The sequence below is a fragment of the Ictidomys tridecemlineatus genome, chromosome Y, assembly GCF_052094955.1.
Source record: "Ictidomys tridecemlineatus isolate mIctTri1 chromosome Y, mIctTri1.hap1, whole genome shotgun sequence".
NCBI classification, from domain to species: domain Eukaryota; kingdom Metazoa; phylum Chordata; class Mammalia; order Rodentia; family Sciuridae; genus Ictidomys; species Ictidomys tridecemlineatus.
Window position 1 is genome coordinate 2,835,679 of NC_135494.1, and position 27,123 is coordinate 2,862,801.

The 27,123-nt window shown below is 40.7% G+C and overlaps 1 protein-coding gene across 8 annotated transcripts; it reads left to right on the forward strand.

The window, feature by feature from the left end:
• The first annotated feature begins 446 nt into the window (after positions 1-446).
• Positions 447-26,008, forward strand: LOC101970919 (zinc finger protein 124-like). Of its 8 annotated transcripts, none has more exons than XM_078035361.1 (5): positions 447-731; positions 11,582-11,708; positions 11,882-11,942; positions 12,556-12,880; positions 13,172-26,008. In XM_078035361.1, exons 1-5 carry the CDS (start codon positions 453-455, stop codon positions 15,275-15,277), a joined length of 2,898 nt encoding a protein of 965 aa, XP_077891487.1. In that variant the 5' UTR covers positions 447-452; the 3' UTR covers positions 15,278-26,008. The 8 variants fall into 8 exon arrangements, with proteins under 8 accessions (XP_077891487.1, XP_077891489.1, XP_077891490.1 ...); XM_078035363.1 differs by having other exon boundaries at positions 12,556-12,860; positions 13,258-14,864; XM_078035364.1 differs by having other exon boundaries at positions 13,258-13,396.
• The last annotated feature ends 1,115 nt before the right edge of the window (positions 26,009-27,123 follow it).

The window sequence follows — 27,123 nt, forward strand, 5'->3', positions numbered from 1 at the left end:
CATATCATATACATGTGGATATATACATGATATTTTTAAAGAGTGTTTCGAAAATTTGGTGACAGCGTCTTCCTAATTTGCCTGAGGTATATATATATATATATACCCAGTGGGGCTTGACCTGGACCTCTGAGCTACATCCCCACTCTATTCCTTTTATTTTAAGAGAGGATCTCATTCTTTGCAGACGCTGACCTGACCTTGGGCTCCTCCAGCCTCAGCCTCCCTGAGAAGCTGTGCTTTGTTTTTGTGTTGAGGTTAAACCCAGGGCCTCCCATGCTCAGAAAGCACTCTATGGCTGAAGCCCAGCTCAGCGCCAGGTGTCACCTCTGTACCAGAGGCTAAGCCAAGGCTTCCCACCTGGATTAGTTCCCAGCACAGCCGGGAAGCTCCGCCTGAAAAGGGCTGGAGCCAGGAATATGTCACTCTACCCAATTTCAGCCAGTGATTGGATGAGGTTGGCTGTCAGTCACGATGCAGAGGCGGGCCTGGAGGCCATCCATCCCGGATGCTGGGGGAACTGTCCAATCAGTGCGCAGAGGAAGAGGAAGGGCGGGCTTCCGCAATCTCTGGCTTTTCTTCCGCAGCGACTCGGCTTCTCATTCTTCAAGCCAAGAGTTCTCTGCTCCAGGGGCTCAGGTGACTCTGCTGCCTGTGACCCCCCCCACCCCCATCTCGGGTGCCTGGAGATTCCTCGAGAGGACGCCGGGTCACCACAGAAGACAAAAATGGTGAGTTTGCGACCAGGGCTGAAGGTACACGTCACCACCTGCCTTGGGCCCCGGTGCCCTGGTGAGCTGGGGACTCGTGGCTCTGTCCCTTGGTCTCGTGGGCTGAGCTGGGTTTTGGGTTTTTGAGGTGAGCTGCTGAGCGTGGCAGTGTCCCCGCTGGAGGGTGGACCTGTCCCCTGGTTTCCTGCATTTGGAAGGGCGGCTCAGGTCCCTGGTGTCCCCTTTGCTCCCTAGTAGTGGCCCGACCCACTGTTCCCAACGTGGAGGAAGCAGGGCCACGCACCTTCCTCCTCCCAGGGGAGCTCCTCCGGAGGCTGCTGTAGGTCCTCCAAATTGCAGGCGCCTCCTGCCTCTAAACCCACCTTCCCTCCACCTCACAGCTCGGCCAGACGTCCGTTCTTCCCACTCGGTCCAAATGCACACCGTCCGCTAATTGTCACTTTTCATCTAGTGAAATATTGCACAGAATAGTTCTTTTCTTTTAATTGGGGATCCAAACTCGGGGAGCTTTATCAGCCACATCCCCAGCCTCCACTTTTACTGAATTCTGAGATCTGCACCCATTTGGTGTGGAAGCTGGTCTCCAACCTGTGATCCTTCCGTTACCGCTGTTTACCAGTGACGAGTCCTTGCAGGAAAGGCCTGGGGTGGCTTTTGGATTATGATTAACAGTTCCTTAGAATGGATTCCTGTGTTGGGGACATTAACATTTCAATTGCTGCTCTGGTTTCCAGGACTCCATTCTCTATAATGGCCTCTGTTTTATTTATCTTACACAATATTAGACCCAATTTGCCTAACTACCTATCTGTAAATCTGGCTTCACTTCTGCTTCAGCCTCCAAAATTCCTGGGATTACAGGGCTGTGTGGAGGGGACAAAACTGTGACTTATGCAGTCAAGGGGAGAAATAAAGAATGTCCACACAGTTCTGCCCCTTTCAATGCTGTATTCACTCAAATTACTCAATATAGTTTAATTGTATAGGTTCTTACTCAAGATAACCACAATCCTTAATGCTAGGCATTGCCATAGACATAATCAATTAACAGCAAACAATTCTAGATTCATTCTAAGCACTGGGAAACACAGTTAATCATGATAAGCTAATGACAGACATTCTCTCTGCATGCTAAGTTTTAAGGTCTTATGTCTGAGGCTTTGAGTCCAGCAGATGCACACTCACTCAGACCTCAGTGACCAGGTCTGGAACCAAGGCAGGCTTTTCCTGGTGTGGAGTGGAGGACCAGTGGAGGAGGAGGTTGTAGAGAGGAGTTGCAGCTCTCCCCAAGGTCCAGAGGAGGCAGTGGAGTTTAAGAGCAGTGAGGATCTTTCAGAGGCTCAGGAAAGATGCCAAGTGATGGGATGTCAGGTCCTCAGCAGGCTCTCCAGTGCATCCTTGTTTCTGCTGCCTGAATTCCTGTTCATCTGCTCTATCATTTATACTATATTTTGGGTCTTTTGATCATGTTTTCAATCCTGATCAGCTACCACCCTATTTCTCAGTGACATCATTTACCCTGGGATCATCTCCTCCCTGATCTTCTCCCTTTCCCTCTTATCAGGCAAGGACAGCCTGGCATAGCCTTCACTCTCTTTATCAGGGTGAGAGGAAGGAACTTGTTTGAGGCCTTACTGGAGGATCTGTGGATGTGCCTGGTGAAACTTCAGGTCTTTTAAATGGAGTTTCTTAGGCTCAGGCCTAAGGCCATTCTAACAAGACCTGTGCCACTGTCCCTGGCAAGAAGAACACTTTTGAAAGCATTTGTTTTCTATTTGTGAATATTATACTTGAGGGGAAAGAATAATCACTTAACAGTTTCCTGTGTTTGGTCAAAATACTTACTTTAAAGGAAAAAGGCATTTGTACATAGAACCTAGGGATATTGAATCTTGGATTATGTTATGTTTTTATTAGTTATACATGACATTATAGTGCATTTTGACACAGCACACATAGAGTGTAACTGCTCCTTTTCTGGTTGTACTTGATATGTGGATTCACACCAGTCCTGTAGTCATATATGCACATAGGATAATAGTGTTTCATTTTTTCTTCTGTTCTCCATCCCCAACTTTTTAAATTTGATTTTCAGATGGGGTCTGGCTGTGTTGCCCAGCCTGGCCTGTAAGTCCTGCCCCTCCTGCTTCAGTTTCTCAAGCTGTTGACATTAAAGGCATTGGCATCCCAGCTATGGAAAATAGTTCATTTTGATTTAAATATTAATTACCATACTCAGAAACATGGATTCAAGTGACCCTAAATGATGTATGTGTCCCACCCTGAAAGACAAGGATTGAACCCAGAGGCACTTAATCACTGAGTAACAATCAGTCCTTTTTAGATTGTATTTTGAGACATGATCTCATCAAGTTTCTTATGGTCTCACTAACTTGCTGAGGCTGACTTTGAATTTAGCAATCCTCCTACCTTATCCTCTAAAGCTACTGGAATTACAGTCGTGTGGCACAGTGCCTGGCCTACATGAACTTTTCTAAAAGAAACTTTGTATCACTACATTAACCAATTACATTTGTAGGATCATCAGATTGGTGGGCTACAGAAAGAAAGGAAGGAAGAAAAAAAAATCTCTTCTGACTGTTCTTATTACTTTCTTACTTTGGTAGATGGTGGGGATTAGATGTCTGGTAAAGGTAGTGATATATTCTGAGAAATTTAATAGTTTTGAGAATTGTGGTCTGATACAGAAATTAAGATAATTGGCTATTAAAGGCCTTAATATACCCCAAGATAATTTTTGCTCTCCATACAGAACCCTGCCTTTGCACCCTCATGGTGGTCTAGTTAGTCAAGTACTCTGAAGGTTCTTTGATGTAGATGCAACTGTATAGAGAACTTGAGTTCCCAGCTATAAAAGCCTTGTGCTTCTCCTTTTATCTTCCTTAGGTGTAGACACCCTGTCAGATTTCTTGGGCAGAGGTTCCCCTTGGACGCCTCACAGGGTCCCATGTCCTCAGCCACTGTCCTCTCCTGGAGCTGCCACAAGGTGGCCACAGCTGCCCTGGTCCCTGCAGGGTGAACAGAACTTCAGGCCCTGGGTCAGCTCCTCCTAGAGGACAGCCTGAGGTGTGGGGTGCAGCCTCTCAGGGAAGCTGCTGGGGCTCTGGGCTGAGGAATCTCCTGGAACAGGCCTCATCTAGACAGCTACTTCCTTGGAACCTTGTTTTTTCCCTGCTCTGTTCCCATTTCTTGGAGAGAGGTGGACAGTCATCCTGTGGATGCTGGTGCTGAGGGGCCAGGTCACCAGTGATTCCTGCCCTTTTAGTCTCACAGTGTAAAGGAGCGAAACCTCTCCCAGAGCATAAGCACCACCCACCCCAGTGCAGAGCTGTGCAAACCTGAAAAGCCTCCTAGACTGGAGTCATGGTCTAGGTCCCTGGGAGGGTGATCCTAGAGGCTTTCAGGAAGCAAGACCAAAAGAGGTCACGTCCCAGATGTCAGGGACCTTCCCTGCCCCTTGAGCCTGACACATGTGTGCTCCCTCGGCACCAAAGCTTTCTGTGTATCACTTTGAAATGATCTGCTCACATTTTAAGGCCCATGTCTATTTTTTCAGAGCCAAGTTGGATGGACTATTATTAAATAGGCAAGAAAGAAGTGGATTTTAAAAAGTATAGTAACATTTCCATTGTGAAAACAATTACAGCCAGGTACAGTGGTGCACACCTGTGATCCTTGCTGTTCCAGAGGCTGAGGCAGGAGGATTGCAAACTTGAGTACAGCCTTAGCTACTTAGCCAGGCCTTATGTCTGGGGATGAGACTCATCAGTAAAGTTCCTCTGGGTTTAATCTCTGATCCCAAACCAAAGAAAAAGAACAGAACAGAAAAACAAACAACAACAACAAAAAACACATCTAATTTATCTTTTGCTACCCCTGAGTATACATAGAAAATTGGTGAGATTTGATCTTGTCTTTTCAATGATTTCCAATTGAAATCCATGTCCTAGATTCCAGAATGCCACTTAAGATACAGAGAAACTCTGTCTACCATTATTGCTGCAGGAAATGAATCCATTTCTCCAAAAATTGTAGTGGATAAATTTATGAATTTGATTTTATGTAAATTAGTTACAGTCATTGACATGCTCATGAATTTGACAAGAATGACAGTTTGTTGTTACTGTTGTTGTCTGGTCTTGGCAGGTCCATGTTAGCTGTGTGGTTTTTGGTATCAGGAATGGAACCCAGAGGTGCTTAGCCACTGAGCCTCAATTCTGGCTCCTTTTAGATTCTTCATTTTGAGTCAGGGACTTGCTACATCACCTTGGGCCTCTGACCCCTGAACCACAGGGGTTACAGATGTGCACCATCACACCCATCTTCATTGGATGTCTTAAGGACAATTTTGGCAATACCTAAAATACCCAACTGTGATCATTTAAAAAGTCACTGAATACTTTATCAGTGAAATAATAAATGACACCTGTTTTCTGAACAGGAGAGATATATATGTCTCAGTAAGGGTGCTGATCCTCTCACAGGCACTCCCACCATGTCACCTGATTGCTGTTCCCTCCTAATTACCTCCTCCTAGGGCTACCCATTTGGGAGCTGGCCTTTTAGCTTATGAAACTTGGGAGTAACATAAATGCTCTCTCTACTCTCTCTGTCCTGTACAATATTTTCACTGGTCTTAGATACAGTGTACTATTTTCATTTTAGATGTAGTTTTTTTAAGTTCACCCCAAAAAACACAATAATCCATGCCCTGAATTTCACATAATTTACTGAAATGCTCTTTGTTTTTTCAAAGAGTGTAGATCATGGGCAAGTTCAGTCTCCTTTGTAAGAAAGTGTGTTGTCTTTTCATTGATTTTTCTTGCCTCTCATTGTGTATCTTTTGTATTATAATCTTTTTTATCACTCATTACATATATTTTCAGGGTTTTTTTTTTTTTTTTTTTTGTGTGTGTGTGTGTGTGTGTGTGTGTTTGTGTACATGGACTGTTGAGGATTGAACCGACGGCTATCAAGTTCTTACTACTGAGCTACTCTCCACCCCAAGAAAATTAATATTGTAGACTGGGGTTTACTTATTTGCTGATGTATAGAGTGGTGGGATTGAAGCCAGGGACTTGCTCAGCTTATGTTGTCCTCAAAAAAAATGAATTTCAATGTGTGAGCAGCATTTTGGAGGTGGGCAGGTGTTTTACTGAGTAATAAACCTAGAGGCACTTGACCACTGAGCACGTGCTCCGCCCTTTCTATTTATTATGTACCTATTTTTATTTTTATTTTGTATAGTTTTGGAGGGGCAGAATACCTTATTTTTGTTAATTTATCTGTGGTGCTAAGGATCATACCCAGTGCCTCATACTGTAGCTCTGCCACTCAGCTACAATCCCAGTCCCCCAATTTATTGTTGAAAACCAAGTTTCACAAAATTTCTGGATGTCTTGCTAAATTGTGGAGAGAGCCTCCAACTTGCCAGTTCCATGCCTGGACCTCCCTAGTGGTGAAATTACAGGTGCACACCACCACACCAGCAGTTGGAATACCTTTTAAAGATTTATCATCCAGGGGTTGGGATTGTGGCTCAGAGAAAATGTGCTCACCTAGCATGCGTGAGGCCTTGAGTTTGATCCTCAGTACCACATAAATATTAAATAAAGGGATTGTGCCCACCTAGAACTAAAGAATAAATATATATTTTAAAAAAAGATTTATCATCCAGTTTCTTTCCAGATGGAAATAGTATTGAAAATCAGTTTCCTTGCTTTTGTCCATAGTTTTGAAATTTGTAACTATGACTTTTCTTCTTTGCTTTATTTTTTGCATTATTATTTGGGAAAGGTATTCATTATGTAATATTGTTTCTTATGTTTATATTTTTTAAAGTTTATGGCATATAGTTTATTCACTTCCTTATTAAATCAATTTTGTTTTTCAGAGCAATTTTAGTCTTATAGTTTGTTAGTCAATGTTTGCTAGAGGAACAGCATCAACACGAAGTGTGATTATAAAAGGGGACTTATTAGATTGGCCTACTTGACCTGAAGCTGCATGTCCACAGTGGCCATCTGCAGCTGGAGAGTTTGAGAAGTAGTAGCTGCAGAGTCCAAGAGGCTGAAGCCTCAGAACAAGAGGGATCAGTGGTGATGCCCTAGTCCAGACCAAAGGTTCTGGAAACTCCCTGGAGAATCACAGGCAGAGTCCACTTTGGGAGAGTGAAGAAGGCAGAGTCTGATATCCTCATGCCATTGCAGCAGCCATTGGAGAAGAAAGGGGCTTTCTCTGCTGCTGCTTCCTCCTTCTTCCAACTTTTGTTCCACCTAAGACACCGTCCTATTGGATGGTGCTGCCTATACCTAAGGAGGTTCTCTAGTTTGGTTCTCAGTTCCACATGCCAATCATTTGTAGACACACCATCGTGGACACACCCAGAGGCCTCTTAATCACAGGTATCTCTTAATCCAATGTGGTTGACAATTCAAATGAGCCATTACATATTGTATCAAACACCCTTCTCTACACTGTTCTCGATATTTTGCATTGATGTTGGATGCTTGTTAGTTACTGAATCAGTATCCTACATTTGATTAAGAGAGTGGATGAAGCAACACTTTATCTTCAGCTGAAATCCATCCTTTACCTTAGGGTTCCTCCTCTATGTGGTGTAATTTTGTGTATCACATACTCTACATAATAATGTCATACAGAAGAGTTTCAGTGCATCTATAATGTTGTCTCTTCTGGAATGTTCCTGACTTGGAATCTTACTGCACTTGGCCTTTCAGACTGGCTTCTCTCACTTAGTCTGCCTTTAAGGGTGCTGTATCTTTGCAGGCTGCAGAGCTCACTTTCTGGGTGATGTTCTTTGGTGTGGTTAAACTGCAGCTTGTCCATTTAGCATTGAAAGGTGCATCTTCCTTGCTTCTAGTTTTGGGCAGTTCTGGATATGGCTGCTGTAGTCACTGCTGAGAAGTTTTCTGTGCATAATTTTCACCTCATTTGAATAGACACCTGGGAGTGTGGTGAATTAATTGTAGAGTGCACCATGTTTATTTTGTAAGAGCGTGACTGTCTTCCAGACAGTGTTCTTCTCTCCATTCACATGAGCAAGGGAAGGGTTCTTGCTGATTTATGTTTTCAGTGTCTTTTGGAGCCTTTGGTGTTTGGCATGTCACCAATCTAGTTGAGTATCTGGTGGCACCTCATTGTTCATTTTGAAGTTTCCTAATTATATGCAGGTGAACATCTTCTCATACATGTGTTAACTGTGCCTATTTATTGAATGAGTGTCTTTCCAAATCTTTTTCCCACTTCCAAGTTGGTTGATTATTTTTTTACTGAGTATTCTTCATGTATGTTGAATACCAACCCAGTGTCACTGTATGTTGTGACAACATTTTGTCCAGTTCTCCAGCATGTCTTCTCATTCTCTGAAGTACATCTTTTGAAAAACGGAAACTTCATTTTGATCAAGTTCTATTTACAAGTTTTTCGCTCACAGTTCATGTGTTTGGTGTTGCATATGAAGCTGTCATGCCGGCCCAGATTTCTCTGTAAGTACTTCTTTGTTATTTTAGTGAAGTTTGGAGTTTTGCATTAGGTACTACAATGTATAGGCAATTTTTTGGTGCTGAAAAGTGAACCCTGGGCCTCCTATGTGCCAAGCAGGTGCTTTGCTAGAGCTGCAGTCCCAGCTGTGTGTCCCACTTTGAGACTGAGGCTGCACTGGGAGTGCTGTGACATTTGTGAAATGAGAATGTTTTCTTTCTCTACATGTTAATTCATGTCCAGTGCTTTGGCAACATTGTCCAAGAGAGTATATTTTCCATTGATTTTTTTTTTACTCCTTTGTCAAAGATCAGTGGAATAGTTTTATACTGTGCCAAATACCACTGTGTCTTGATGATTGTAGATTTTTAGTAGTTGTTAATCTCAGGTAGTGTTCATCCTGTGAACTGAGTGTTCATTACTATGTTGGTTGTTCTGGATCTTTTGTTACTGAAAACATGACTTAAAATATTTTTTATTGGGATTATACTGAATCCATAAATAAAATTGGTAAGAATTGATGCTAACTGAGGCTTCCCATCTGTGAACATAAAAGTATCTCCAAATATTTTCCATGTCTCTGATATTTTTATTAGAAGTTAGCAGTTTTTGTCATACAGATTTTTGTTAGATTTATATATAAGTATTTTTTTTTTATTGGTTCTGTATAAGTGGTGTGTGTTTGTTTTTCTTTTCATTTTGGTGCTGGGTGTTGGACTCAGGGATGCTCTACCATTGAGCTGCATTCCCAAAACTTTTAATTTTTTGTTTAGAAACAGAGTCTTGCTAAATTGCCCAGGCTGGACTCAAACCTGGGATCATCCTGCCTTGGCCCCTTGATTGGCAAGGACCCCAGGCATGGCCTCCATGCCCAGCTTCCTGTGGTCAATAGTATAATAATTGTCCTATTTATTAACATGACAACACTGATGTCACATCATTGTTTTTCATGATTCTTCAGTGGATTTCAGTAGCATAGAGGATCATGCTGTCTCTCTATGAAGACATTGTGTTTTTTTGAGCTTGAGTGTTTTTTCATTATTCTTCATTTTTTAACTATTGATATAATCAATATTTATTATTTAGCTTTTTGTTGTGATGGATAATGTTAATTGGTTTTTTAGTTCTGAATCAGCCTTGCACGTGTGCTGTGTTCCTGGGCCCTGCAGAGGCTGATGTGAGTGGATCTGGGCCACTGGGCTTGACTTCCCACAGTAGTATGCTCGTCCCTGGAAAATATTAACTGAGTTTTAAATTTGGCATCAGTCTTACAGAGCTGTAATAATTTCCTCTTTACTGTGTTTATAATCGTTTTTTGTTTATTTTTGGATTCAGTAAAGTTTTGTTTGAGGAATTTTGCATTCATGATCATGAGAGTCTTTCATAGTTTTCTTTTTTATTTAATACTTTTATTTATCTATTTAATTTTGATAATATGGTAAAATATGCCAGATAAAGTATTAGAAGGTGGGTTGGGGTTGTGGCTCAGTGGTCGAGAACTTGCCTAGCATGTGCAAGGTCCTGGGTTCAATCCTCAGCACCACATAAATAAATAGGATAAAGCTATTGTGTTCAACTGCAAGTAAAAAAATAAATATAAAAATAAAGAATTAGGAAGTTTTAACTCAACTTCTGTTGTCTGGAAATAACAGTAGAAAATTGGTGGCAGGTCTTAAATGTCTCATAGAAGCCTGTTTGAGATGTCAGAGCCTTGACTTTCTTGTTTCTTGGGGGGGGTAGTAATTATATATTTTTTTTAAATTTTTGAAATGTGTTTTAGTCTTTCACAGTTAAATGTATAATAAATGATATTTGTCTGCAGAATAGTGGGATGAAGTACCCTTTGCCACTTAGATTTCAGTTTGCCTTTTCCATCATTGTGATCAGTCTCCAAGACACCTGCTGTCACTCATACTTTTTCCATGCAATGAAGGACAGCCTACAAAAGGCTTTCTCTCAGGCTCCTATTAACCTCTGTTGATACTGTCCTGCTTCAAATGTCATGTGTCTTATGTCCTATGCATGGTTTTTTGTGATGGAAGGGTCGTGTTCAGGTAGGTTGTCCTTTGGGCTGTTCCACTCTGTGCAGAAATCATAGCCCGCTTATAGACCCACGTGAGGTGGCCTGTTTCACAGTCAGCATGGGATAGCTCAGGATTCTGGGCTGCAAACCTGCTGCTTTAACACACCCTGGAAGTGCTTGTGCCTGAGGTTTTCTTGCACCAGCTGTGCTACAGGAAGGAGGAATCTCTTTCATGACAGACCACCATTGTACATGTGGCCTATCTTGATCAAAGTGTCCTTGAGCAGAACGGTGGTATGTGTCTCATGACTGTACATGATCTGAGTGAGACATCTGCTTTTCAGAAGAGTTTGAGAATCATTGGACATTCATGGTTGCCATGAGGTTTAGGAAAGGATTTTCTGCTAAGAAAACTATTTTTCAAACTGATATAATTTTGTAAGGCTTTTGTTTGGACAAGATAACATCTTGGGGTCATCAAGTTCTTTCTGAGACACATGCCATCTTTCCACACACCACCTCATTCTGCTTTGACATTAACCACCAGAAATTATTAAATTGTTATGTTTATTAATCATTGTACTTGATTACTAATTGGGTAAATTTGTTCTGGAGTAAAGCACCTGCAAACTTCTAGTTGTCCTCAGTGTAATCACCCAAGTTGAGCTCAGTCCCCAGTGAACACATTGTGACAACCTGTGTAGAAGATTGTCTAACTGTTGTCTATGAGGGAAACTCTTTAGTGACTCCATACTCTGAGGGTGTGGGTTGGGGCTGATTCTAGGCACTTCTTTTAGGATGGAACAATTGACATTCAGAAGGAAACAGTAAATACCATGTTGTCTATATTAACTGTGTAGGCCCAGTGAGCCACTGAGGTTGGCAGGTTCTCTCAAATGCTGAGTTTTGTGATCCCAGCAATTTCCTACTCAGTCAGCTTTCTTTTCTAAGGGTAAGTAATAAGGAGGGTGCTAATATTAGCTCTCTACTGCACAGGATGTTGGTAAGAAGGTGATAGAGATGCAATCAACAAATAAGATCAGGGTGACCTGGGAACCCCTTTTACTTCTTGTGAACTCACCAAAGGAAGGGTGTACAACACTCTACTATTTACCTTGTGTGGGGCCCAAATCTAGTGTTGAAGTGGCTGTGAAGAATTAAATGCACTGGAGATTTCAATGACCAAATTGTGGAATTAATCGAGAGGCTAGGGAATCATGTGAACATCATGCATGTTGAGTATAGATTTCTCATGCTGTCAAATCTCTCCTGGTCTCCACTACACATTTGTGGGATATTTTAGATGTCAGTGACCTTCGAGGATGTGGCTGTGAACTTCATGCAGGAGGAGTGGGATTTGCTGGATGCTTCCCAGAAGAACCTTTACAGAGATGTGATGCTGGAAGTCCTCAGAAACCTGGCATCTATAGGTAATAATTTGTATATTTACTTAATTAGAGAATTTGTGTTTATTTTTTTTTCATTTATGTAGAACATGAGAAGACAATCAGTTGGTGAATTATTGTAGCATAAAATGCACTATGAATTTGGAAAAGCATTTATAGCTCCTAGAAATTTATAATGTTTTGGTTTGGCATTTTAGGAATCAAATGTGATGAGAAGAACATTGAAAATAAGATCAAAAATTTTGGGAGCGATCAAAGGTAATTGTACTCACAAGAGGAATCCTTGAGGGAATCTGGGGATGTCATATAATTTTTAAAACCAATGCAAGAAATTTGCACAACTTTAAAAGTATTTATTCTTATAAGATTTTTTTACCAGAAATATATACTTCACTGGGACTGGGGTTGTGGCTCAGTGGTAGAGAGCTTGCCTTGCATGCTTGAGGCACTGGGTTCTCTTCTCAGCACCACATTTAAATCAATAAAGTCTATTGTCAACTGAAATAAATTTATATATATATAAAAGATATTAAGTCTATTCAAAGTGCTTGACATGCAAAAAGTATAATGAAATTGCATATGTGAATGTAATTTGGACCATAGGCAAGCTGTGTTGCAAAGCATTGTTTCCTCTCAATCTCTTTATTTTCTGCCTATTTGAACAAGTTTGAAAAACCTAGGCTTTACCTCATGTTGGAAGTAACGTTAACCTAGGACCTTAAATAAATACAACATCATGAATTAATCAAGTATTAATAATGTGCTGGTCATGAGATACCAATTCTTAAGCAAAGAAAAATTTTAATAGAGTAAATTCATGTGACTGCATTATGTGTGCCAAAGTCTTCATATGCCCTTCATTCCTTCATAGGCAGATCACATCTCACTATGGACCCGAATGCTACAAGCAGGAAGAATGTGAGGAGAAGCCAGGTGAATTGAAACTATACAGGAAATCTCTGGTTTCTCTCAAAAGTGTTCATACACAAATGTTAACACAAACTGGAGATGGACCCTATGAAAGTACAGTATGTGGGAAAGTCATCAGCTATTCCAATGACATTCAAAGGCATGAAGATTCTTGTACTGGGTGGCAACCTGATGAATGTCAACAATGTGATGAAGCCTCATCTTCTCCCACAGATGTTCAAAGTCACACAAGAACACATACCGGAGGTAAAGCTTTTCAAAGTGAGGTATGTGGGACAGCCTTTCATTCCCCCACTTTATTTAGAATACATGAAAGAACTCATTCTGGAGAGAAATCCCATGAGTGTAAAGAAGGTGGTAAAACCTTGGTTTCACCCACAGGTCTACACAGTCACGTGATCACGCACACTGGGAAAGCACTTTTTAAATGTAACGTATGTGGGAAAGACTTTGCTTACCGAAGTTTATTTAGAATACATCAGAGAAAACATACTAGAGAGAAACCCTATGAAAGTCAACAATGTGGAAAAGCCCTAACTACTTTGTCTTACCTTCAGATACATGAACAAAACCATACTGGCGAGAAGACCAATGAATACCAACAATGTGAAAAAGTCTTCACTACTTCTTTATCCCTTGACAGACATGAACGAGCGCATACTGGAGAGAAGCCCTATCAATGTCAACAATGTGGGAAAGCCTACAGTACTTCATCTTACCTTCAGATACATGAACAAATCCATGCTGGAGAGAAGCCCAATGAATGCCAACAATGTGGAAAAGTCTTCACTACTTCTTCTTCCCTTCACAGACATGAACGGACGCATACTGGAGAGAAGCCCTATGAATGTAAGCAGTGTGGCAAAGCCTTCACTAACTCCACTATACTTCACAGACATGAAAAAACTCATACTGGGGAGAAGCCCTATGAATGTCAACAATGTGGGAAAGCCTTCAGTACTTCTTCCTACCTTCAGATACATGAGCGGACTCATACTGGGGAGAAGCCCTATGAATGTAAGCAGTGTGGGAAAGCCTTCACTAACTCCTCTATACTTCACAGACATGAAAAAACTCATACTGGGGAGAAGCCATATGAATGTCAACAATGTGAAAAAGCCTTCACTACTTTGTCTTACCTTCAGATACATGAACAAATCCATACTGGAGAGAAGACCAATGAATGCCAACAATGTGGAAAAGTCTTCTCTACTTCTTCTTCCCTTCACAGACATGAACGAACGCATACTGGAGAGAAGCCCTATCAATGTCAACAATGTGGAAAAGCCTACACTACTTTATCTTACCTTCAGATACATGAACAATTCCATGCTGGAGAGAAGCCCAATGAATGCCAACAATGTGGAAAAGTCTTCACTACTTCTTTTTCCCTTCACCGACATGAATGGATGCATACTGGAGAGAAGCCCTATGAATGTAAGCAGTGTGGCAAAGCTTTTGCTCTATTGTCTAGCCTTCACTCACATAAAAAAACTCATACGGAAAATAAACCCTATGAATGTCAACAATGTGGAAAAGTCTTCACTACTTCTTTTAACCTTCACAGACATGAACAAATGCATACTAGAGAGAAGCCCTATGAATGTAAGCAGTGTGGCAAAGCCTTCACTAAGTCCTCTAAACTTCACAGACATGAACAAATGCATACTAGAGAGAAGCCCTATGACTGTAAGCAGTGTGGCAAAGCCTTCAGTATGTCCTCTAAACTTCACAGACATGAAAAAACTCATACTGGGGAGAAGCCCTATGAATGTCAACAATGTGGGAAAGCCTTCAGTACTTCTTCCTACCTTCAGATACATGAGCGGACTCATAGTGGGGAGAAGCCCTATGCATGTAAGCAGTGTGGCAAAGCCTTCACTGACTCCTCTAAACTTCACAGACATGAAAGAGCACATACTAGAGAGAAACAATATGAATGTCAACAATGTGGGAAAGCCTGCACTACTTTGTCTTACCTTCAGATACATGAACAACGCCATACTGGAGTGAATCCCAATGAATGCCAACAATGTGGAAAAGTCTTTACTACTTCTTTTTCCCTCTGCAGACATGAACGGACTCATAGTGGAGAAAAGCCCTATCAATGTCAACAATGTGGAAAAGTCTACAGTACTGCCTCTAACCTTCACATACATGAACAAACCCATTCTGGAGTGAAGCCCTATGAGTGTAAGCAGTGCGGAAAAGCCTTTGCTAGATCTTCTCAGCTTCACAAACATGAACAAACTCATACTGGAGGGAAGCCCTATGAATGTAAACAGTGTGGCAAAGCCTTTGCTGAATCTTCTCAGCTTCACAGACATGAACGAACTCATAGAGGAGAGAAGCCCTATGAATGTCAACAATGTGGAAAAGCCTTTGCTACATCCAGTCACCTTAAGAGTCATGGAAGAACACATACGGGAGAGAAGCCCTATCAATGTAAGCAGTGTGGCAAAGCCTTCGCTCAATCCCATCATCTTCACAGACATGAAAAAACGCATACTGGAGAGAAGACTTATGAATATCAACAATGTGGAGAACCCCTTGACACATCCAGTGAATCTCACATACATGGAAGTATTCATGCAGAAGAGAAGCCTAATGAATACCAACAATGTGGAAAAGTCTTTTTCTTGTTTTTTCTTTCACAGACATGAAGGGACTCACACTCAAGAGAAACCCTATTGGGGCTGGAGATGTGGCTCTAGCGTTAGCGCACTCGCCTGGCATGCATGCGGCCCGGGTTCGATCCTCAGCACCACAAACAAACAAAGATGTTGTGTCCGCCAAGAACTAAAATAAAAAAAAAATTAAAATTCTCTCTCTCTGTCCCTCTCTCTCTTTAAAAAACTTAAAAAGAGAGAGAGAGAGAGAGAGAGAGAGAGAAGCCCTATCAATGTAAGCAGTGTGGCAAAGCCTTCACTCAGTCCTCTCATCTTTGCTCACATGAACGAACTCATACTGGAGAGAAGCCCCATGAATGTCAACAATGGGGAAAAGCCTTTGATATATCCCATCAGCTTCACTTACATGAACAAACTCATATTGCAAAGAAATTGTTCTGATGAAAACAATTGGCAATGACTTTTGTTATTACTGTTCTTCTCATCAACATGTTGGAAGTTTACTGGAGAAAAATTCTTTAAATGTGAAATGTGGTGGATCAATATTTCTTGTCTCCTTCAAACACACTGCTCATTCTGCTGAATTTTGTACTGGGGATTGCACTGCAGATTTGGTCTGGTGGCCCTCTACCACTGAGACACATCCTCATTCTTTTTGATATTTTTAATTTTGAGACAGAGACTTGCTGAGTTCCTTAGGGTTTTTCAAAAATGCTGATGCTGGCCTCAAACTTGTGATCCTTCAGCCTAAGCCTCCCAAGTCTCTGGGATTAAAGGCATACATCACCACATCTGGCTGAATAACTGTTTAAATGTGAAAAAATATAGCAAATCATTCCATTTTCCCTGTTGTCTTCAAAGCCATTTCCCTCACTGGAAAACAAACACTCTGAATGGGGACAATTTGCTACACTCTAGCAGCTTCATGTTCCAAACCTAGTTTCCTTCCCTTTTATGAAAATACTTATGGAGAGATGCCCTGTGAACATGAGAAATGTGGGAAGTCTTTTAATTTTTGCAGTTTATTCTGAGTACTAGAAGATTCTTTTGGAAAGTTTCATGCCAAAATGAATAAATCCTATGCAAGTAAGAAATACAAAGGGTTCAGATGTTTTACTTTTTTCAGTTGTATTTAAAAAAAAAAATACTGTAGAAAGTCCTGCGGATAAGCAATCTTGGGCAGTAGTCAATTTTTACAGTTTTCTTTAAATACATAAAAGGATTTACATCTGGAAAAACCCTTTTATTTATTTATTTATCTATTTATTTTGGATAAAGAAATAGCAGAATGCATTACAATTCTTATTATACATATATACCACAATTACTCATATCTGTGTATATCAATAATTTTGACACCCAATTCATGTCCTTATACATGTAATTTGTAAAATGATGTCCATCATATTCCACCATCCTTGCTATTCCCCTATCCTCTCCTTTTCCCCTCCGTCCCCCCTGCCTTATCTAGAATTCATCTAATCATTCCAGGCTCCCTATTATGAGTCAGCCTCCTTATATCAGAGAAAACATTCAGCATTTGTTTTTTGGGGATTGGCTAACTTGACTTAGCATTATCTTCTCCAATGCCATCTATTTTCCTGCAGATGCCATGATTTCATTTTCTTTTTTATTGCTGATTAAAATTTCATTTTGTATATATGCCACTTTTTTTAATCCATTCATCCACTGAAGGGCATCTAGGTTGGCTCCACAGTTTAGCTATTGTGAATTGTCATGCTATAAACATTGATGTGGCTGTAGTATGGTGTTTTTAAGTCCTTTGGGTATAGACCAAGGAGAGGGATAGCTGGGTTAAATGGTTGTTCCATTCCCAGATTTCCAAGGAATCTCCACACTGCTTTCCAAATTGGCTGCACCAATTTGCAGTCCCACCAGCAATGTATGAGTGTTATCTTTTTCTCCACATCCTTGCTAACACTTATTGTTCTTTGTCTTCATAATAGCTGCCATTCTGACTGGAGTGAGATGATAGGTTAGAGAAGTTTTGATTTGCATTTCTCTAATTGCTAGAGATAATGAGCATTTTTTCATATATTTGTTGACTGATTGTATATCTTCTTCTGAGAAGTGTCTGTTCAAGTTCTTGACCCATTTATTGATTTAGTTGTTGTTGTTATTATTATTATTATTAATATTATTTTGGTAGCTTAGCTTTTTGAGTTCTTTAGAGATTAGTGCTCTATCTGATGTGTGAGGGGTAAAAATATGCTCTCAGGATGTAGCCTCTCTGTTCACCTCACAGATTGTTTCTTTTGCTGAGATGAAACTTTTTAGGTTGATTCCATCCCATTTATTGAGTCTTGGTTTTAATTCTTGTGCTATAGGAGTTTTATTAAGGAGGTTGGGGCCTAATCCCACATGTTGAATATTTCAGACTACTTTTTCTTCTATTAGATGCAGAGTCTCTGGTTTAATTCCTAGGTCCTTGGTTCATTTTGATTTGAGTTTTGTGCATGGTGAGACCTAGAGGTTTCATTTTATTTTGTTGCTTATGGATTTCCAGTTTTCCCAGCACAATTTGTTGAAGATGGTTTTTTTCTCCAGTGCATGTTTTTGGCACCTTTGTCTAATATAAGAAAATTGTAATTTTCTGGGTTAGTGTCTGTGTCCTCTATTCTGTACCATTGGTCTACCAGTCTGTTTTGGTGCCAAAACCATGCTGTTTTTGTTACTATTTCTCTGTAATAGTTTAAGATCTGGTATAATAATTCCACTTGCTTCAATCTTCCTGCTAAGGATTGTTTTAGCTATTCTGCATCTCTTATTGTTCAGATGAGTATCATGATTGCTTTTTCTATTTCTATGAGCAATGCCTTGGGGATTTTAATGGGAATTAAATCTGTAATACAGATTATATCTATATAGTGCTTTTGGTAGTATGGTCATTTTGATAATATTACTTCTGCCTATACAAGAGCTACGTAGATGTTTTCATCTTCTGAGGTCTTCTTTGATTTCTCTCTTTAGGGTTCTGTAGTTTTCATTGTATAAATCTTTCACCTCTTTCATTATGTTCATTCCCAAGGGTTTTTTTTGTTGCTGTTTTTTTGTTTTGTTTTTTTGAGGTTCTTGTGAATGGTTGAGTGTTTCCATTTCCTTTCTAGAGGATTTGTCACTGATACACAGAAATGCCTTTGATTTATGGGTTGATTCTATATCCTGCTACTTTGCTGAATTCATTTCCTAGTTCTAGAAGTTTTCTGGTGAAGCTTTTTGAGTCTTCTAGGAATGGAATCATATCATCAGCAAATAGAGCTAATTTAAGTTCTTCTTTTCTTACACATATCCCTCTGATTTCTTTTATCTAATTGCTCTGGCCATTGTTTCAAGAACTATGTTGAATAGAAGTGGGGAAAGGGTATTCCTGTCTTGTTCCAGTTTTTAGCGGGAATGCCTTCAATTTTTCTTCATTTAGAATGATGTTGGCCTGAGGCTTAGTGCAGATAGCATTTACAAAGTTGAGATATGTTCCTGTTATTTCTAGTTTTTTTTTCTAGTGTTTTGAACATAAAGTGGCACTGTATTTTGTCAAATGCTTTTTCTGCATCTATTGAGATGGTCATATGATTCTTATCTTTAAGTCTATTTGTCGGGGGTTTTCAGTATCATTCCCTCCTGACCTCAGGAGAAATGGGGAGAGCACGCCCCGACCAGGACGAGCCAAGAAAGGACAGGGCCTACTGACCGCCTGCACCCAGCACTCCCTCGCCAGAGGACAATCAGACGTGTCAGGGACACAGCTAATATAATGTACAGGAATGAGTCAGGATAAAGGTCAGCAGGGTGGGGAGAGTTCACATGTACACCCATCCTACAGGCATTAATGGGTGACACAAGCTGTCCATGAGGTTAAAAGTTTTCTGAGCCTATCCTAGAGGTGGTCCAATTTTTCATCACAACCCACGGTAATGCCTTCTGGATGATTGCCAGGCACTATCTTAGCCACATGTGGACCACGACTGGGAAGGGGGTAGCAGCCAGCAAGTTAGGTTTCCTCTTTTCTGATGCAATATGCCCTACATGTTGTATGCCCTACATCAAGTTAGGTTTCTTCCTTTCTGATGCAACATGCCCCACATGTTACATCATGCCCTCATCTATTGATTTGATGAATTACATTTATTGATTTCTGTATATTGAACCAACCTTGAATTCCTGGGATGAATCACACTTGATTATGGTGCACAATCTTTTTGATATATTTTTGTATTTGATTTGCCAGAATTTCATTGAGGATTTTTGCATCTATGTCCATTAGAGAAGTTTTCTTTCTTTGATGTGACTTTGCCTGGTTTGGGGATCAGGGTGATAGTGGCCTCATAGAATGAGTTTGGAAGTGCTGCCTTTTTTTCTATTTCCTGAAATAAATTAAAGAGTATTGGTACTAGTTCTTCTTTAAAGGTCTTTTAGAAGTCGGCTGTGTATCCTGGGTTTTTCTTGGTTGATAAGCATTGTTTTCTATTTTACCACTTGATATTGGTCTATTTCAATTGTGTATGTCTTCCTGATTCAATCTTGGCAGATAGTATGACTTAAGAAATTTGTTGATAACTTCAATGTCTTCTATTTTATTGGAGAATAGGATTTCAAAATAATTTCTAATTATCCTCTGTATTTCTGTCATATCTGTTGTGATATTACCATTTTCGTCACATATACTGGTAATTTTGAGTTCTCTCTCTCTCTCTCTCTCTCTCTCTCTCTCTCTCTCTCTTTCTCTCTCTCTCTCTCATTCTCTATGTTAGCATGGCTAAGGGTCTGTTAATTTTATTTATTTTTTTGAAGAACTAACTTTTCTTGTCCATTTTGTCATTTGTTTCTTTTGTTTCAATTTTATTGATTTTAGCTCTAATTTTAATTATTTTTTTTCCTTCTACTGTTTTGCTGGTGGTTTGTTCTTCTTTTTTCTAGGGCTTTGAGAGGTAGTGTGAGGTCATTTTTTTTTTCTTTGAAGGAATAAACTCCATGCAATGAATTTTCCTCTTAGTACTGCTTTCATAGTGTCTCAGATTTCCATAGGTTGTGTCTATGTTCTTCTTTACCCATAAGAAATTTTTAATCCTCTCCTTGATTTCTTCTGGAATGCATTGTTCATTCAGTAGCCTATTGTTTAGTCTCCAGGTCATGGAGAAATTTTTATTTTTTAATTTGTTTTTGATTCCCAATTTCATATACAACTATGATCTGATGAAATGCATGCTAGTGTCTCTACTTCTTTATATATGCTAAGAGTTGCTTTGTGGCATAGTATATGGTCTATTTTAGAGAAGGATCCATGTGCTACTGAGAAGTGTATCTGTTTGATGCAAGTTGAAATATTCTACGTGTCAGTTAAGTCTAAGTTATTGATTGTGTTATTGAGTTTTATAGTTTTGTATTCAACTTTTGTTTGGAAGATCTGTGCAGTGGTGAGAGAGGTTTGTTAAAGTCATCCAAGATTATTGTGTTGTGGTCAATTTGACTCTTGAACTTGAGAAGAGTTTGTTTGAACATAGCTGCACCATTGTTTGGGGCATATATATTTATGTTTGTTACATCTTGTTGGTGTATGGTTCCCTTGAGCAGTATGTAATCTCTATCTTTATCCCTTTTCATTCCCTTTGGCTTGAAGTCTACTTTATTTGATATGAGTATGGAAAACCTTGCTTACTTGTGCTGTCCATGTGAGTGGTATGGTTTTTGTTTTTCCCAGCATTTCACTCTCAGTCAGTGTATTATGCCTTGTGATTGATGTGTTTAATTCATTAGCATTCAGGGTTATTATTGAGACATGGTTTGTATTTACAGCCATATTTGTTTATTTTTGTTATTTAACTTGACTTGGTTTTCTTATTTGATTAGTTCCCCCCGACCTTTGGGGTACTACCTTCCTATTCTGATTTTCATTGTTGTTTTTCTTTTCCTCTTCATGGAATATTTTTCCAAATATGTTTTGTAGTGCTGGTTTTCTAGCTATAAATTCTTTAAACTTTTGTTTATCATGGAAGGATTTTATTTCATCTTGAAATCTAAAGCTTAATTTTGCTGGATACAAGATTCTTGGTTGGGGGGCTGGGGATGTGGCTCAAGCGGTAGCGCGCTCGCCTAGCATGCGTGCAGCCCGGGTTCGATCCTCAGCAGCACCATATACCAACAAAGATGTTGTGTCCGCCGAGAACTAAAAAATAAATAAATGTTAAAATTCTCTCTCTCTCTCTGTCTCCCCCTCTCTCTCACTCTCTCTTTAAAAAAAAAAAAAAAAAAAAAAAAAAAAAAAGATTCTTGGTTGGCACCCATTTTCTTCCAGCTTGATAGATTTGTTCCAGGATCTTCTAGCTTTTAGGGTCTGTGATGAAAAAATCTGCCATTATCCTAATTGATTTTTCCCTATATATAATCTGATTCCTTTCTCTCGTCGTTTTAAAAATTTTCTCCATATCCTGTATGGTGAGCATTTATATTATTATGTGCCTTGGTATGGATATGTTTTGATTTTGTACATTCGGCATCCTGTAGCCTCTTCAATTTGGATTTCCAATTCATTCTTCATGTTTTGAAAGTTTTCTGATATTATTTCATTGAATAGCTTCTTGATTCCTTTGTTTTGTCCTCTATGCTTCCCTTTATCCCAATAACTCCTAAATTTGGTCTTTTTATGCTATCCCATATTTCTTGAATGTTCTGCTCCTGGTTCCTTACCATTTTCACTCTGTGGACTGTGTTCCTTTCAAGATTATATATTTTATCTTCATTGTCTGATGTGCTATCTTCCCAGTAGTCCACTCTGTTTGTAATTCTTTCATTTGAGCTTTGGGTTGGTTTATTATTTCATTCATATAAAGGATTTTTGTTTGTTTGTTTGTTTCTTTGTTTGTTTTAGAATCTCTATCTCCCTGTTGAGGTGACCTTTTTCTTCTTGGATTTGTTTATGTAGCTCATTATCGAAGTGATCTTTTACTACTTGTCTTTGCTCTCTTATATCTTCTTGGAGTTCACAGGACCTTTTAACCATGTATATCCTGAAATCTTTCTGTGTCCATTTTTCTGCTGTAGCTGCCAATGATTCTAATGATGTGTTGTCTTGATTTGTTTGGGGCACTTTCTTCCCTTGTCTTTTCATGTTGCTTGTGTGTCTTCCTTTCTAGCTCTGTGGTTCTGGGGTGTTATTGTTTTTACCCTATAAATTTGTAGTGCTCTTGTAGGGTTGCAAGATCCCTCCTTTGTGGGGAAGGACAATGTTAACAGATCCCAATATCAATAATACATTAGTATGAACAATTTGTTGTTATTAAGACACTTACAGGGCTGGGGATTTGGCTCAAGTGGTAGTGCGCTCGCCTGGCATGCGTGAGGCCCGGGTTTGATCCTCAGCACCACATACAAACAAAGATGTTGTGTCCTCCGAAAACTAAAAAATAAATATATTAAAAAAAAAAAGAGAGAGAGACACAGTTTAGTCTCAATGTCCAGAAATGTTGGATTCAATTATTATTTAAAATATAATCAGTAGTTTTGTAAAAAGGTTTACAGTTTCTGGCAGTGGACACTGAACTGGGGGTCTGGCAGGATGATATGTGGCTCAGAGGGAGTTCCCATCTGCCAGCCATGCTCACCAAATACGGGGAGAAAGGTGATCCAAGATGGAGCCGGTCTGCTTCCAAAGCCAGGGTGACCAGTGACGTGGGGAGAGTTGGGCAATGGCCTTGTGCTTTGGGTAGGTAGCAGCTGAGTGGCCTGTGTGGGAACCGGGTGCAGCCTGGAGTTCTGCAGAGGGGCTGAGAGGTGTTTCTGCTGAGCCGCTCAAGAGCTGCTTGTGGCTAGGGCTTGGGTTTTGGGCCTGGAGTCTAGAGTCTTACTCGATCGCTGAGGCTCTGAATTCTGCACTGAGCTTACAGAGTGGTGATTTCTGTGAAAATCCCCTCTAGCCTGGATTTTCACACTCTCTGAGATCCTGTATTCCGATGAGGTGAGACCTAGGCCATGGAACAACACAGGATGCTGCCTGTCTCTAGCCCACCATCTTGAATTTCCCCCCTCTGCTCTTTACATGATATGGTACCCTTTCAACTGTCAAGGCGTCTTTATTTTATTTATTTTTAAATAAAGTTACAGTGCCATGATTTATTTATTTATTTATTTATTTATTTAGAGAGAGAATTTTTTTAAATTTATTTTTTTAGTTTTTCAGCAGGCACAACATCTTTGTTTGTATGTGGTGCTGAGGATCGAACCCGGGCCGCACTCATGCCAGGCGAGCACGCTACCACTTGAGCCACATCCCCAGCCCCAAGGCCTCTTTAGGCAGCAGGGAAGAACTCAAACTGGAGAAAAGCCTTGTATGTAGAAATGTGATAAGACATTTTTTGTTTCAGATCTAGTTAGACTTGTTCAGATTTGAGGGAATATTTTGTATTATTTATTATTATTATTTTTTTCAACCCAGATGTGCTGAACCACTGAGACACATCCCAGTCTTTTTTTCATTTTTCTTTTTCCAATTTTGAGACATGGTCTCACTTGGTTGCTTAGGTCCTAAGTGGTGAGGCTGGCTTTGAACTTATGATCATGCTGCCTCAGCCTGATGTAGGCTGGGTTGAAGCTTGTGATCCTCCTGTATGGCCACTGGGATCACAGACATATGCTACCGTGCTCACCTCCTGGGTGTTTCCTGAATCCCTGATGTGAATTGAAATGTGCCTTGTTTGTGTCGAGTTTCCAGGTGTCACCAATTCAGATGCAGGAATTACTTCTTCATGTGTTTCTGTATGTTAACGTCCTTCGAGCTCTAAGGTTATAAAATGATGCTGATCATCATAAGATCATTAACTCACATCTTCCAAATTATTATTAGTTCAGTTGAACTAAACTGGAGTTGACTTGGAAAAATGTATATTAGATAATGTATGTTGAAAACAGGGGTGGAAGAACTATTTCAATATTTAAGGAAACCAATTATTCATTTCTATGAAGAGCTCATGATATAATGAACTTCAGTTACTATTCCCTTTCATGCACCAGGCACCAGAAAAGCACTTTAGCAGGGTCACAGAGGCTATCAGAAATGCCCTGGTGCTCAGGTGAGGGTTTTCCAGAGCAGCAAGTCACATTAAAAGAATACCTGGGAGGGGTGAGTTGTGCCACCCACACATGCACACTCACACCCACGTGCACACACATGTACAGGATCAAGTCACCCTTTTCTCTACATACCCTCCCTAGTGCAGTGCTTTCATCCTCACTGTGTCATGCAACTATTTATTCCTTTGATTTTTCTCACAATGTTGCTGCCCACTATTCCTTCTCAAAAATCACTTGTTATTTCCTGACTTCTCAATTTAGCCTTGCGTCATTCAGAAGTTTCAGACACATTGTGTGTGTTAGTTGAGGCCTCTCCACTCCAGCCTTGTGTACAGATTAGTGAAATATCTCTTCCTTCCTCCTTTTCTCCCTTTGTTATTTCAGACATTACCCAGGAGGCCTCCACCACTGAGCTTCACCCTAACCCTGTTAATTGTTATTTTTTAAGAGAGAGAGGCTGGCCTTGAACTTGTAGTCACCCTGCCTCAGCCTCCTACAGCTGGGACTATAGGCATGTGCCCTTGTGTGCCCTGCAGCTGATCCCTTCCTTTTCCTTGATGCCTTCGTGGCCTGGTGATGACTCTGGGACCACCACTGTGTCACGCATTCTTTTCTAAGTCTCATGTGTTGTGTTGTACATAGGCAAGATAAAGAGCACTATAAAATCTTGTAGTTTGTATGTATTGTTTGGAGAGGCACCTTCTCAAAATATACTTTGCCCTATTATTAATGGAGTTTATTTTTTTTCTTCTCCTGGTGCCAGGGACTCAATCCTGCCCTGTGCATGCTAGGCAGGCGCTCTAGCACTGAGCACTCCCCTAGCTCAGGTGGCGAGTTTGCCGCTGCTGTGTGAGTGGACCCACTACTGTCCACATCAGCAGATGCAGCTCTGCAGGTGTATCCTTGTGTTTGCAGCTTGTACCGTTTTTTCTTAAACTTCTTTTACAGCACTGAATTTTAAATCCAACTCAGCTTTTCTCCCCATGATTAATCCTTGGGTGGAGTAAGCCAGAAAATCTAGGCTGGATTTCTCTCTGTGTTTAGGGTACTGTCATACATAGGTGACTGCATGACCAATATGATTCTGCAACATGCACACTCAGAAAAATGAGAGATGATATCCCATCTATGTATGATATATCAAAGTGCATAAATGCATTCTATAGTCATGTATAAGTAACTGAAAAAATAAAATAAATTTAAAACAAAACAAATCTAGGTGCAATGGCTCATGCCTTCATTCCAGTGGCTCAGGAGGCTGAGGCAGGAGGACTGTGAGCTCAAAGCCAGCCTCAGACATAGTGAGACAGTAAAGGACTCAGTGAGACCCAGTCTCTAATAAAGTACAAACTATAGCTGTGGAGGTGGCTCAGTGGTTGAGGGCCCCTGAGTTCAATTCACAGGACACCCCCATTCAAAAAAAAAAGGAAAGAAAAAAAACTTAAGGAAGAGGGGTATGATACCAGTGTTGTTGGGCACAGTGTCATACAGCTATAATTCCAGTGGCCAAGCAGGCTGAGGGAGAGGGATCACAAACCTGGATAGCCTCAACTTAGTGAGGCCCTGAGGAACTTAACAAGATCTGTGTCAAAATAAAAAATCAACAGGTCTGGGGATGTTGCTCAGTGGTTGTGCACCCCGGGCTCAATCCCCAGCCCCAAATAATAAAGATATAAAAATGGATTTAGTCTTTCCTCTTCATTTGCATTGCTCTCATCTTCCTAATGGCTCCAATTGACAACTGTCCCTGATCCTTCTCGCCCTCCTTCCTGGATGTCTTCCTGCACACAGCTCTCTATTTCCTGGTGTGTTGGCTGTCCCTCACTGATCTGCGTGACATCTCCTTATGTTTGCATTCATTGGAATCCCTTTTATCTGTGGTCAAGTACTTCTTGCTCTCTGCTTTATGGCCTTGGACAGGGAAGAAGAATGTCTTCTCCCTCTGCAGCACCGCCTCACTGTGGTGACCTTCCACTCAGCACCCTTTGCTCTCACCCACAGCCATGATCCTTCTGGTCTTCAGCAGGGAACAAGGTTCTGCCTGTCTTCCACACCACCCTCACCCAGTGCTCAACTCCATCTTCCACAACCTGAGGAACAAGGAGACTGAGGCCCTGAGCAGATGGACCCAGAGGTCTGTTCTGTGTGATACAGATAGAAGGTCTGCCCCTGTGGGAGGCCAACCTTAGGGGTGACTGAGTTACCCTCCCCAGCTGGGTGCTGAGGCGCTCAGTCACAGAAATGGGTGTGTCTTGCTACAGCCCCATGGGTGAAGCTATGCTCACCTGTTCCTTTGTAATATAACCCCTTGCCCTGTTTAGGATAGAATCTTCCATGGAAGTGCCTTGTGTGTGTCCCCTTCTCTTACTGTGCCCTTGGGTGTGGCCTACCCAGGTGTCAGTCAACCTGCTGACAGTGGACATCAGGAAGACAGCCTCAGCCCCCTGAAACCTGACCCCTTCCTCATTTGAATAGCTTCTCCTCAATAAAAGGGGCCAGCGCAGGCTCGCTCTCTCTTTCTGCAGACCCTTAAGGTCAGAGGAGCCGTCACAGCGACCCCAAAGAAAAAGGTATTTGTGTCTCTTGTGGGGTTATTTCGTGCAGCCCAGTTAGCCCAGTTTGAGTGACCCCTGAGCCTTTTAGTTGCGAGAACAGAAAGCCCACATGCCGCTTTCCCCAGGACTTAGCTGCAAGTCCATTAAGCATAGTGTAGGATCTGAAAATATTATTCTATACCAAGAGTGTGGCGACTAAAAACCATCTACAATACAAATAAACTGCTCAGGTCTGTACAAAAT

Coding starts and splice junctions, on each gene's coding strand:
- LOC101970919 (XM_078035358.1), top strand. CDS start 453: ATGAGGTTGGCTGTCAGTCACGATGCAGAGGCGGGCCTGGAGGCCATC. Junction 732..11,581: donor CACCACAGAAGACAAAAATG/GTGAGTTTGCGA, acceptor GGGATATTTTAG/ATGTCAGTGACCTTCGAGGA. Junction 11,943..12,555: donor AATTTTGGGAGCGATCAAAG/GTAATTGTACTC, acceptor ATTCCTTCATAG/GCAGATCACATCTCACTATG.